This window comes from Meleagris gallopavo, chromosome 30, assembly GCF_000146605.3.
Source record: "Meleagris gallopavo isolate NT-WF06-2002-E0010 breed Aviagen turkey brand Nicholas breeding stock chromosome 30, Turkey_5.1, whole genome shotgun sequence".
In the NCBI taxonomy this organism is placed as follows: domain Eukaryota; kingdom Metazoa; phylum Chordata; class Aves; order Galliformes; family Phasianidae; genus Meleagris; species Meleagris gallopavo.
In genome coordinates, this window is record NC_015040.2 from 1,614,673 (window position 1) to 1,628,296 (window position 13,624).

Below are 13,624 nucleotides of genomic sequence, written 5' to 3' on the forward strand. Positions count from 1 at the left end.
GTCGCCCCCCAGCGCTGCAGGTTCCAACCCCAAGGCCCTGCCTGCCCCCCTCTCTCCGCATCCTCGATTTTAGGGCTAGGCGGATTCTCCTGTCAAAAATCCCAGGGCTGACTGATTTAAATGCAAATGTTACCGGGGTTGTGTTTCTCGGGGAAATGGAGCAGGCAGCAGTCACAGCACACAGCTCCTATCGCGTTCCAGAATAGCAGCTTCCTGCTTCAGACCCTGAGCACTCTTGTGCCAGTTTCCTAATCCACTCGCAAAGTGGATTGAGCTAAAACCCGACAAAAGATGCTCTAATTCCCACCGCGTTCACTCAAGGGAGCGATTGCAGAAGAGCAGCTGCTCTGTAAATTCGTGCCCAGCCTTAACCGGAGATGGGTGGTTTGCTGTTGGTTTTTTGTTTTGGTTTGTTTTTTTTTTCTTTTCGGAAGGAGAAAAGAGCAGACAGGAGGAGAGAGGATGACAGGAGCAGGCAAAGCACCCACAAAATACCCAGAGCAGATCAGCAGGGCAGCTTCATGGCACCCCAAATGTGAGCCGTGGGGCAAGCTGGGGACATGAGATGGCCATCAAGGAGCAGCCTAGGCCCTCCTGTGCTCTGCTCAGCTCTGTGGCTTTGCTCCATGGTTGGAGATGCGATGCCCACGGGGTTGAGGAGCAAACCCCATTGGGTGCTGTGTCCCTCTGCTCTGAGGGCTGCACTGTGAGGGCCGTATCCAGAGAGGGAAAGTTCTTGCAAGCGTCTCTTGCAACCAAACCACGAGGAATTTCTAAAAGCCAGCAGTAAAAGCAGAGCTGGCCATCAGCTCACAGCTCCTCGGTGTAATGTGTGCCTCCAAAGCCATGGCAGAGCCTGTTGCTGGCTTTGCATGCAGAAATGCAGGTGATGAACCCCACGCTGACCCATTCACGCAGTGCTGCACCGCTTGGCTGTGCCCACACAACCATTGCACCCAGCATGGAGCAATGCCTTCCAGCTCCACAGCACCGTGGGGCTCAGGGCTGCGCATCCCAAAGCTCTGCTCCAGCATCCCTTGGGATGGAACCAGCATCCCCACATGCAGGAATGTGGTACAGTGTGCTTGGAACGGGAGAAAAACCCAAGATCCCACGGTGTGACAGCCGCTGATTGAATGAATTTAATTTGAGCTAATTTATTTTTCATCGCTGTTTCTTGCTAAAGTGGGGGAGGAGCGAGCGGAGGCGCAGCCTTTTGCTGCTGGGGGGTGGCAGAGGTGGCTGCTGCTCCTGTGGGGCTCCTTGTGGCTTTTGGAGGTCGCAGAAATAATCCTGGATGCACTCAGCACTGAGCTCGAGGGCGATGCTCTCCAGCACAGCACTGCCATACAGCGAGGAAGCAGCCTGAGCACAGGGAGCTGCCGTGTTCCCAGCGACTCAGGCAAACAGGAGGCAAAGCAGCTTGGAGTGAGAGCTTTCTGTGTTGGCTTTTTGTTTCTTTTTTGCTTAAACATCAGTACTTTTAGCTTTTTTTTTCCTGGGAGAGGAGCTGGAGGAGGAGAAGAAAGCACTGAGTTCTGTTTCATGCCAGGGATGGTACTGGGGTCCCACTGTTGTCAGCTAATCCCATACTGTTTTATCCCATCCCATCCCCTCCTGTCCCATCCCCTCCCGTCCCCTCCCATCCCCTTCCGTCCCATCCCATCCCATCCCATCCCATCCCATCCCATCCCATCCCATCCCCATCTCATTCCATCCCACAGGACACATCTCTGCCCTGAGCATCTAGCAGAGCTATGGGCTTCCTTCTGCATTCAGTGTTTGGAACACAGCCACGTCTGCTCCTATTAGCTGTGTTGCTCTGTGCCTCATACAGTCACACATCCTTTGCTCCGGGGTCCCAACCTCAGTGCTGCGCTCTTCCCTCCCAGCAGCATTACAGGCCTGAATTAAGCATTTAATCTGAAGCCCCATGGTATGAAAGGACAGAAGTGCCTGGGTGTTGCTCAGTCTCATCTGGAGCTTTACTGGAGTGATGCTATTGGAGGCGATGGAGCCTTTCTGACTTCTGGTTTTGCTGCGTTGTGTTGCATCAGTGCAGGGCACAGGGCTGCAGGTTAGCACAGAGGGATCTGGGCTCGTCCAGCTGCTTTCCTATTCCGGAGCCATTGATGTAGCCCTGGAAATAACACTGGGAACACAGAGCACATGGCTGGAAGTGTTTCATGTGGGCAGTGGTAATTCCTGTGCCATCGGCCGTGCTGTGGGCAGCCCAGGCAGCACCAGCAGCATCTTCCCATCTCCAAATCACACACTGCTATGTGCAGGGCCAGGCAGAGCCATCCCTGAGCTCACTCCCTGCTGCGTTCACCCCCTCAGGTGATGTAGAAGATAGATATAGATATAGATATATCCATGCCCCGTGCCTCAGTTTCCCCACCCATAAGGAGGGAACTCTGTGCTTTCCCAGCCCTCATTTTGCTGCGGTTCCACGTCAGCTCCGAAGTGATGACCCCAAGCTGGGGGACACATGGTGCTCACACACACTGTGTGTGTGTGGTGACTCCCAGTGCAGAGGCATTGCCTGAGCCTGAGGGGTGGCTTTGAGAGCAGTGGAAGAGCACCAAAACGAACAGGCGAGGGCAGAAATGTTCAGAGAGCGGAGATTTGCGGAGAGATGGAGTGAAGCAGTGAAACCCATGAGAGCTTTTGCAGCAAGATGATGGGAGTTGCCACCTGGCCAGCTGAGGTAGGGATGTTGGAGGGGTGATTTTTATGGGGGGATGTTGTCCAAGTGTTTGTGTGCCATTTACCTCCAGTGAAGGCTGATCCTGGGGCTGCCGGGAGCAGCAGCGTTTTGCAGAGCCGTCAGAGGGATGGAGTGCATGGGGGGGTTTGGATGTGGGATGCAGCGAGTGGGGGGATTTGGGATCAGGGATGTGGGGCTGGGAGTGCAGTCCAGGGACACAATGAGGAGACTCAGGAGCCCCTCTTGGCTGTCAGCAGTGGGATTTGGGTGATCGTATGGCGTGTGCTGGTTCCTCCTGCTTTGGGTCCCTTTGCTTTGTGCCGTGTTGCTTTGGGTGCAGGAGCTCTCCCCATAGTGGTGGGTTTCCATCCCTGCTCCTTCCCACACCGTGCTGCCTTTCCCTGGAGTTTTTCATGCCGCTGTGAGTTTGGCTGTGCTGTGCCCATCAGCCCCATCCCACCACGCTCTGCCCTCAGCATCCCCAAATGCACGCGCACTGGGTCCCAAACAGCTCTCCCATGGGCTTGGGGTGCAGAAGGGGCGCTTTCCATTCTATAGTTTTGCTTTGTTTGTTTTAAGTCACATCTCTGCTCTTTTTCTTAAGCCTGAGCAGCTCAGACGTGTAGTGCTGGAGCTCCTCTTTCAGCTCCCGACACATCAGCCAAAATAGCAGCGGCCGCATACAGCCGGGGAGAGGGACAAGTGTTGCTGAGAATTAAAATGACAGATCCCAGTGTCACAGTCTCGGAGGGTTTCGTGCTTTATTAAGCAACAGTGAGTTCATGGGAAAGGACTTTCACCCGGAGCACTGGTTGTGTCGATATGAAAAGCAAACTGGGGGCTATCTTTAGGTTCAGCCGTGTGACATGGGGTGGTGAGACGGGCATCCTCATAGCCCTGCAGCATCCTCCAACCCCTCTGCGTCCTCATTCTAGGGGCTGAGCAAATGCTGTCGCTTGCAGCCAGCCGTGTTCAGCATGGAAACATCTCCAAAAGGAGGAAATCCCACTGTTTCCCTGGCAGGATGCTGGGAACCTTGGGCTGTAGCAGTGGGGCTGTGGGCAATGTGACCCCACTGTGTGGCTGCAGTGCTCTGTCTCCGCTCCCACACGTGGTTCCCTCCCAGGTTTGATTTTCCCTCATATGTTGTTTTAATAGATTGCTGCCCTAGGGTCTCCCTCTGCCTGCCACCCCCTCCTATTAAAAATTCATCCTTCTGCCAGATACCGTTGCTAGAGGGAGAGGGGGAGAAATAAAGGAGGAGGGTGAATATTTAATAAGAAGAACATTTGGAATGACTCTGTGCTTCTCCCCAGCTTTCCAACTACCTCTGAACCCCTTTGCTCCAGTACAGAGCATTGCCCTAATGACTGCAGCTCATCGCTTCCCACTTCCCAAACCCAAATCCTGGAGCATGACCCTGGTAATTGAACGCTAATTAAGGAGGGAAAACAAGCAGCACCCTGCATTTGCAATCCACAGAAGTAACATAAATGAGATCTAAACGGTGACCTTTTTACCGAAGCAGGAGTGTTAACCAAGCATGACAAATGGAAGGAAAAAAGAAAAAAAGAAAAAAAAAAAGGACAAAACACTGCTGCATTTGGTAATCCCAGCTCCTCTGTGCACAGCTGTGATGGGGACATTGCTGTGTGGGGCTCTGCCTTCAGCAGGAGGTGCTGAGGGTTGCAGAATGTCCCCATGCAGCGCTGGGGCTTTGCTGCATGCTGCTTCCTCCCACCCCTCACACCAACATCCCACAGCAGCTGGAAGCTCTGTCCCCACATTGTTTGCTGCTGCAGTCGCAAATGCGAAAGGAGCTTGCCTTCAAGTTCTCACTGCGTTGTAGGGTTGGATTCGATGGTCCTTATGGGTCCCTTCCAACTCGGATTATTCTGGCACCTCATCTTCCTGTCATCACTGACTGTGCCCCCCAGGAGCGATGCTGTGCCCCTGCTGCTGCTTTGGGTGAGCAGAGCAGAGCTTTCCTCCCCTCCCAGGGATGGTTTTCTAAATGATCCCCTTTCCTTTGTGCAGAACGCTCCTCTTTTTGCAGGCACATCACTAAGACAAATGAGCTGATGCCTTCAAACGAACCCACATCTCCCATCGCCCCCGCATTGGGTCGGTGCTGTCGTGCATTTCTCCAGAAGGGAAAGGTCAGCCCACAGCCCGGCCAGCTGGGAGCCCTGACATTAATTACACTAATGAGGGAAAGAAAGGCTCCGTCTCACTGTTCTGTGCTCCTGGCTGCAGCTGGGGGCTGGATTTTGGGGTTCCTGCAGCGCTCTGAGTGCTGTGTGCTGGTTTTGCTGCAGGTTTGCGGGCTCTGCATGGGGGCAGCGAGCCCCGGGGTGACAGGAATGAGGGGCAGTGGGTGCATGGGAAGGGACCCATTCCATGGGGATTAAAATGCAGACACACACACAAACCTGAAGTAACCTGAACTGGAGGTTGCTAAGTGATGTAAGAGTAACCAAAAATAAATGCCAAGAGCATCGGTTGAGACCCTCATCACTCAGATGTGTGGGAGCAGCAGGCTCTGTAGTGAAGGCAGGGGGTTGAGGCCGTTGCTTTCCTCTGAAGTGAGTGTTGGGACTGCATCCACAGCATGGTATAGTGCATGGGTGCATGGGTGCAGGCAGGACCGTGCCATGCTATGCACTTTGCAAGGAGAGCAGAGGCTGGGGAGGGTTTGCTTGCCTCTGGGTTCGCTGCAATTTGGTTCTAGCAGGATTGGAATAAGTAGAGGGAGCATGCCCAACCTGCTGCAGTTTGCACTGGGATTTGCAGTGAGTCGAGCTGCCTTGTCGCTGTGCTTGACCTCAGCACGGCAGTGCATCACACCTTGCAGCCTCCCTCACAATTATTGCATTCCTTGGGCATTGCAGGAGCCCCACCTGCTCTGCAGCCGCCAGCAGCGTGGTACAGAAGCAGATTTCTGCATGTGCTGCCCCGTGCATTAGCAAGCTGTGGGTTGGATACCATTGCACCCAAGATCTGCACCCCATGTGCACCCCCAATTGCTTCAGCAGTACAGCTCTGCTTGGTGGGGGGGAGAGGGGTGTCCTTGCTGGTATTGCTGCTATTACTAATGGGAGATTCTGTAGTGCTGCTCCTTTCCTCCTCACCATTCTGCAGGTGTGCAAAGCCCAAGTGTTATCTTGTGCATGTGCACGGTGCTGCTGGCTGCAAAAGGGAAGCACTGGGGAGGAGGAGGGGAGCTGCTGAGCATGTCACTGCCATCAGTGGGGCGGCAGTGGGCTCTCCTGGAGTGATGTTTGGTTTTCTGGTTTTTGGGGACCCCACCAGTGGGGTTCTACCCACCAATAAACTGTTAGGGTTAGGGTTAAGGATAGGCCTTAGGGCTATCAGTTACAGTTAGGGTCAGGGTTTTTGCATTAGGGGGTTATGCTTAGGCTTGGGGCTTTGTTGTTAGGGTTGGGGTTAGTTTTAGGGTTAGGGCTTTGGGGTTAGGGTGGCTCACAGGAGGCTGCAGGGCACAGTTACTGTCCTGGCCTCATCTCTGGTGATCCATTAGCCGAAAAGAGCTCTATTTCCCCTCAAAGGGAGTTCTTAAATCCCCTCTTGATTAGTTTCTGGCAAATTAAACTTGATCTTTCTCTGAGGTTGGTGCCCTTTGCCAGGGTTGGGAATGCTTCGCCCCGAGAGGCAGAGACCCAGGCAAGGGTCACAAGTTTGGACGCCCACCTGTTTGTCAGATCTTCCTATGTGATTACATGCATATGTATAACGAGGGGAGGTGCAACAGCCAGCTCACACACTGGGGTGGAGCAAAGCTAAGTCTGCTTCCCCTCTCCGCGATGTGACTGTGCTTTGGGTATCTGTTTGGGGTGCTGGGTGCTGCAGGAGGGGATTCACGCTCTTCTCCCTGTGCTGTTTTACCCAGAGGAGAGGGCTCTGGCCGTACTGCACACTTCGCCATGTAAACCTGCCCAGCCTCGCAGATGCCAGCTGTCAGCGCAGCCCTGGACCTGCAGAACGGTGAGCATAGGGGGTCCATCTGCGGGGGTTCGGCCCCGGGTGCTCCTCGTGGCATTGGTTCTCAGAGCTCAGTGCTGCTGTGTCCAGGTTTGTTCCATGGAACAGCTGAGAAATCTCTGCCCGTTGTCCCAAACGGAGAGCTCGGGGTTTTGGGAGCCTCTTTGGGGCTGCAGATGGGAACGGTGATGCTCGCTTGCTTCCACAGCCACAGCTGATGCCCTGAAGCTGCCAATCTGAGGCCCAATGCCAGCATCTCGTGCTCCAAATGTCCCCATTCTCTGCAGCTCCCGGCACGGAGAAGTCATTGGGGCAGCACAGCGGGAGCCCCTGTGCTGCTCTGCTCCCAGGCGCGGGCTGCATCCTCCAGAAATGCAAATCTGTACTGCTTCCTACCCAGGTTCACTGCATCCATCCATCCACCCTCCCGGCTGCCTGGCCCTGTGTGGGTTTGAGATCTGCTCTCCATAGGGCTGAGACATTGTCTCTTGCCCCCTATCTGCCTCCTCTTATTAAAACAAAGCTGGTTGGGTCTAGGTTGCAATGTACACCCTGCCTGGGTATGGATTGCAGTGTCGAGTGTTATTTCCCCCCTTAATGGCATTTTACTTTCTTCGCTCGCTGCTCCCATGATCATCACTGGGACGGCGATAGCGTTTCAAGCACAGCAGCTGTAGACATGTCTTAAAAAAGGCATCCAGCCCCGGACTGATGCTGAGCAGAGCTGAAAGGCAGACGGACTGCAGTGCCCTACAGGGATCTCTGCCCTGAGCGGGTTTTTCTGGGAGGTCGGGGGCTGTGGATCAGCAGCTGCTGCCCCTCTGAGCCTGCTGACTTGTTTTCCCATGGAAAGCAGAGCGGTCCTGACGGGCTCAGGCTGTTTTCCACCCATGGCTGCCTCTCCACCCTGTCTTCGGAGCAGACATCTGTCTGTCCGACTGCCCTGTCATTCTGCTCCTCCTGCCCACAAATCCATCTGTCTGCTCAAATCAGAGCTTTGGCAATGATGCGGTGCCCATGCAGGGTGGCTGGCCCCATATAGCCCTGCTCAGGGCCTGCAGCACCCCAAGGACCCTATGCCAGGATCCATCCCTCGGGTGCTGATCTGGGGGGGCTCCTGTGCCCCTGGAGCATCCTTGTTGGCTGCATTTTGCACAGCATCTCGCACTGCATGGGGTGCCACCAGGTGAGGAATTTGGAGGTTTCACCAACCCAGTGATCCCAGCTGGGAGCCTAAGCTTAATGCACAACCCCATCCAGCTGGGTGGAAGTGCTGGACCAAATTGGAGCAGCAGCAGTAGAATCCTCAGCACCCAGAGCCTGCACCCAGTCAGGGTGAGAGTGGGGGCTCTTCATGCCCCCGAGCAGCATCATTAATCAGCTCTCTGAAAGGTGGATAATTACAGCGTATGCTGTTCTGAAATGGTTATTAATCATCCTGCTCCCGCACTTCATTTATCACAAAGCTGCCTGGCTTGGAGTGAAGGCACAGTAGTCCCCTCCCGAGGTGGCTGTGATGAGATGGCACGGTGATCTGGGTGCTTGGGTGCTGCGTTGGGTGATGTGTCTGCAGGAGGTGGGTAGCAGCGGGAGGTGGTTCCTGTCACCATCCCCAGCACAGCCTGGGGATCCCATGGAGATCCATCGAGTCCCCCTCCATGCGAATCCATCTGAGTGTGCTGTGCTGGCTGCAATGAGCAGGTGCTGAAGTTCTGGGGAAATAACCACACAAAGCTGCAGGAATGCAGGCTTCTGCAAATTAAAACTTCTCCTTGCACAGCAGAAACTCACTAGGCGAACCCCAGTGATAACCCAGGGGTGCTGCCTGAGCCCCCACTGCCACCCCCCACCCGAAGCCTTGGAGAGCAATGAAGACACTCATAGAATACCAACCACCTGCACCTGCTGCAGTGACCTTTTGGAAATGTTGTACTTTGTGGTCGTATCGAAATGTCTTCTCTCCGGAGAGCATCTTGCAGAGATAGAGATTCAGACGTGATGTCTATCAAGAAGAAGAGCAGATTGCGGCCAATCTGTGGCTGCCTGCGCGGTGTTGCCTGGGCCACGTGCTCAACAATCATAAGGTTGTCTCTAAAAATAAGCGGTGCCTTCTTTGGGGCTGTCTCCTTGGTGTTGGGAATCCTTCATTCTGGGGCCTCGCAGCCGTTGCGAGGGATGGGGGTTTCCATGTGGTGGTGAGCAGAGCCTGGAAACGAAGTGACCCAGAAAATCTGTTGGGATGCACAGAGATGGGAGCACTGGATTCCCAGCAGACCTTGATGGGATTAGGAATAACTCCGTTTGGTAATTCTCCATTGGCTCTGCTGATTGATTTTCTTCCTTTCTGCACTCAGCTCGCCCCGTTTCAGCTGGCTTGTTCTCATGCTCGCGTTGCTAATTGCCTGACGGCCAGAGCCTCATCGGGGCAGTGTGGGGAGGCTGCTGGCCTCACGTCACCCCCAGGTCTCTGTGTCTCTGCTCTCATCTCCTGCGCTCCTGGCATCAGCTGCTCTGATTCTGCACCCTGATCAGATGGAGGAGACTGGTGGACCAGGAGCCTGTGACCAGCAGGTGTCTTGCTGAAACCCAGAGAGGCTGAGGATGCCCCGTCCCTGGAGGTGTTCAAGGCCACGTTGGAAGGGGTCCTGGGCAGCCTGAGCTGGTATTAGATATGGAGGTTGGCAGCCCTGCATGCCGCAGTGGGGGTTGGAGTTTGATCGTTGAGGTCCCTTCCAGTCCAAGTCATTCTATGATTCTGTGAAGCCATCGGGGCTGGCCATGCTTAGTATCTTGGTCATCTGGAGTAGGGGACTGAGCGCACCCTCAGATGACACCAACTAGGGAAGGAGTGTCAATCTGCCTGAGGGAAGGATCAATCCCTATGGAGGATGGCTGGGCTGAGGCCGATGGATGAGCTTCGACAAGACCAAGTGCTGAATCCCAAATTTTGGTCCCAACAGCCCCATGGAGTGCTGCAGATGTGGGGCTGAGCGGCTGGGAGCTGCACGGGGGGAGATGTGAGTTGGCAGCTGTGGGTGCTGCTGGGCATAGGGCTGGGACTCCCCTGAGTGCTGCTAAAGCACAATCCGAGGGGGAAAATGGCTTCAAGCAGCAGTCTCTTGAGGGCAGCCCCAGTGGGACTATTCTGCAAGCGGATGCAAGAATAAAACAAGACGTTTCTTCAGCTGAAGTAGTTGTACTTGCATGTTGTCAAAGCAGAGGAGCCTAGAAATGTCAAGCCTGGCTTGTTTTCTGGTATTATTTGGAAAAGAAGAAACCTGGGAGCTGAGGAGCCACTTCTGTGCAGCTCTGCCCCACTGCTCAGCTGCTCTGTTGCTGCTCCATCACTGCTCCATCACTGCTCCATGGCTGTGGTGCAGCCTGGGCTCTTCCAGCTCTGCTCCCCAGCTCAGCGAGCAGCAGGCGTGTTATTTTTAAAAACAAATTAAACGCAATGAGCAGCCTCTATCTAGGCCTTTGAGTTGAGTCTTAATTGGCCTCACTCCCCAGAGGCCAGGCAAGCCCCGAAGATGGTGATGCTACGACAGTAATGAGCTATTAATAACCCATAGTGACTTCTCCTGCAGGTTGTGTCTGGGTGCATCCTTCCCAGGTCGGGGAGAGGAGAAACAGAGCCACTCAGACCACAAGGATGAAGTCAAAGCATGAGCACACGGCCAGCTCCTCGTGGATCCCAAAAGCAATAGGAATGCATGGCCAGAAAGTGGGGAAAGCAGTGGGATCTGTGATCCCACCCTCCATAGAGCCCTACTTTGCGTCGCACAGCCCCATGCTAATGCCCTGTGGATGATGATGATGCTTTCCCTCCTAGCTCAGAGAGACAGGAAAGCGTGGCGAAATTAAGACATGTAAAAAGAAGTCTTTAAAAGATAATCTCCTGTGGCTCCTAAATTGCACCGAGCAATAGGTTTACTGCTGGAGAATTGCTCGGCTTGTATAATAGGATCAGGGCTGGAAATTATCCACACAGATAGCATCCTTCCCCATGCTGTGGGCACAAAGAGGGTTGGGAACCTCCCTGTGCACCCCGCGGCTGGATCCTGTAGCATTCCAAAAGCAGCCCACAACGCTCTGTCCGAGCAGCCCTGTTGTTTAATTAGGTTAATGACATTTAATGACAACGCTTGGTTCAGGAAAGGTGGTTGATGAGCTTTGCAGCAGCGCCGGGATGTACTTCTCTGGCAGATTTGGAGCGAAGGAGGAAAAAGAGATTGGGGAAGGGGAAAGAAGCAAAAAGGCAAATGGGCAGCAAGGTGCTAATTCCTCCAAAAGGAGGGCAGCAGTGATTGAGACGTGGCAGCAGTAATCCATAATCTGCCAAGATTGAGCCCGCAGCCTCCCCCAGCCCCACTGTTGAGGGTGGGGAAGGGAGGACTGGCTCCTGTATGAAGCTCTGAGTCCTCCATCCTATGCAGGGAGGATAGGCCGTGGATGGGTAGGATTTGTTTCATCAGGTGAGACTCAACCACAGCCATCATAGGGAGCAAGGAGGACATGGTGTCCCACCTTTGCTCTATGCCTGTGTTTGCAGTGAGTGTGGTCCCCAGGCCACAAGAAGAGGTCAGTGGTGTTTCCTGCAGGGTGGGGACCTTCTCAGGGCCATGGACCATGATTTGGGGTACTACTCCAAAGGAGGAGTTTTTCAGCTGTAGCTCACAGCCTGGTGATCTCAATAGAACTCGCTGCTGACACCCCTCTCTTTCCTTTCCAGGTGTATGCGAGAATGGTAGAGAGCCCATAAGACCATGCACTACACCATGACATGTTGGTTCCTGGTCCTGGTCCTCCACCTGGTCCTCCTGAGCCCGCTGCAGGTGGCAGCCTGCCCTGCCCGCTGCGAGTGTGCCCCGCAGCTCAAATCAGTGGTGTGTCACCGCAAGCGGCTCACTGCCATCCCCGAGGGCATCCCCACAGAGACCAAGATCCTGGAGCTCAACAAGAACCGCATCCGCTGCCTGAACCCGGGGGACCTCTCCCCATACCCCTTGCTGGAGGAGCTGGACTTCAGCGAGAACATCATCACCAATGTGGAGCCAGGAGCCTTCAGCAACCTGTTCAACCTGCAGACTCTGCGGCTGCGGGGAAACCAGCTCAAGCTCATCCCCCCGGGGGTCTTCACCAAGCTGACCAACCTCACCCTCTTGGACATCAGCGAGAACAAACTCGTCATCCTTCTGGACTACATGTTCCAGGACCTGCGGAACCTGAAGAGCCTGGAGGTGGGTGATAATGACCTGGTGTACATCTCCCAGCGCGCCTTCTCAGGGCTGCTCGGCCTGGAGCAACTGACCATTGAGAAGTGCAATCTGACCTCCATCTCGGCTGAGTCACTCTCCTACCTCCAGAACCTCGAGGTGCTGCGGCTCCGGCACCTCAGCATCTCTGCGCTGGAGGAGCAGAACTTCAAGAAGCTCTACAACCTCCTGCAGCTGGAGATCGACAACTGGCCGCTGCTGGAGGACATCTCCCCCACAGCTTCCAGGGCCTGAACCTCACCTCACTCTCCATCACCTACACCAACATCACAGCCGTGCCCACTGCTGCCTTGAGGAACCTGGTGTACCTCCGCTACCTGAACCTGTCCTACAACCCCATTAGCACTGTGCTGAAGGGCTCCTTTAAAGACCTCATCCGGCTCCAGGAGCTGCATATCGTGGGCGCTCTCTTGGTGTCCGTGGAGCCGCAGGCCTTCTCTGGTCTGAGACAAATCCGTCTGCTCAACCTCTCCAGCAACTTTCTCTCCACACTGGAGGAGAGCACCTTCCACTCTGTGAACACACTGGAGACGCTGCGGGTGGACAGGAATCCCTTGGCCTGCGACTGCCGCCTCCTCTGGATCCTACAGCGACGGAAGACGCTCAACTTTGACGGCCAGCAGCCCATGTGCTCCACACCGCCTGAAATCCAGGGAAACGCTCTGCGTGACTTCCCCGACTCCGTGCTCTTCGAGTACTTCACCTGCCAGAAGCCCAAGATCAGGGATCGGAAGCTGCAGCACGTGACGGCCCGCGAAGGGCAGTCCGTGTCCTTCCTGTGCCGGGCGGACGGGGAGCCTGAGCCCTCCATCGTCTGGGTGTCCCCTCAGCACCGCATGATCACCACGCGCAGCACGGGGCGAGCAGTCGTACTGCCGGGGGGCACCCTGGAGATCCGCTTTGCCCAAGTGCAGGACAGCGGTACCTACATCTGCATTGCCAGCAACGCAGGGGGCAACGACACCTATTTTGCCACTCTGACGGTCAAGGGGCACCCAAACGATGGCTCCTCCAACGCCAACCGGACTTTGTACCTCAGTGAGTTCAATGACACCTACCATAACGACACGCAGGTCTTCTTGAAGTTCACGCTTGATCTCAAGACCATCCTGGTGTCCACAGCCATGGGCTGCATCACCTTCCTCGGCGTGGTCCTCTTCTGCTTCCTGCTCCTCTTCGTTTGGAGCCGGGGCCGAGGGCAGCACAAGAACAATTTCTCGGTGGAGTATTCCTTCCGGAAGGTGGATGGACCCACCACCACCACGGGCCAAGGAGGAGCCAGGAAGTTCAACATGAAGATGATCTGAGCCTCTCCAAAGGAGAACCGTTGGCTGCGACCCGGCCCTGGGCACGGCTGTGGCACAATGGGGCCAGGGGGCACAGGGGCATCAGTGATGTCCCGGGGCATCAACAGGGCCAGCAGCACGGTCAGGGACCGAGGGCTGTTGGACTGGGTGATCGTGGAGGTCTTTTCCGACCTTAATGATTCTGTGATTGGATGACCCAGCTGGCCCCAGCCCCGCAGTGACCCCACAAGTGGCCCAGGGGCCATCCCAGCTCCTGATGTAGCTGATGTTTTTGCTACCAACTATGCATTTCTCAATGAGATCAGCAGCGTTTCGGCCTGGGGAAAAAA

General features: G+C 55.1%; 2 protein-coding genes across 2 annotated transcripts in view; one reads left to right on the top strand and one right to left on the bottom strand.

The window, feature by feature from the left end:
- OAZ1 (ornithine decarboxylase antizyme 1) overlaps positions 1-13,624 on the bottom strand; it is a gene marked incomplete in the record, with an annotated part of 26,233 nt that overhangs the window by 4,708 nt on the left and 7,901 nt on the right. The window contains 2 exon segments of the mRNA NM_001291881.2: positions 4,223-4,238; positions 4,241-4,245. Coding sequence (NP_001278810.1) covers positions 4,223-4,238; positions 4,241-4,245 — 21 coding nt within the window.
- On the top strand, positions 2,256-13,624 carry LINGO3 (leucine rich repeat and Ig domain containing 3). Its single transcript, XM_010724860.2, is given in 4 exon segments — positions 2,256-2,710; positions 6,621-6,715; positions 11,445-12,202; positions 12,205-13,624. Coding segments are annotated over 2 exon segments (1,815 nt in total). The 5' UTR covers positions 2,256-2,710; positions 6,621-6,715; positions 11,445-11,478; the 3' UTR covers positions 13,296-13,624.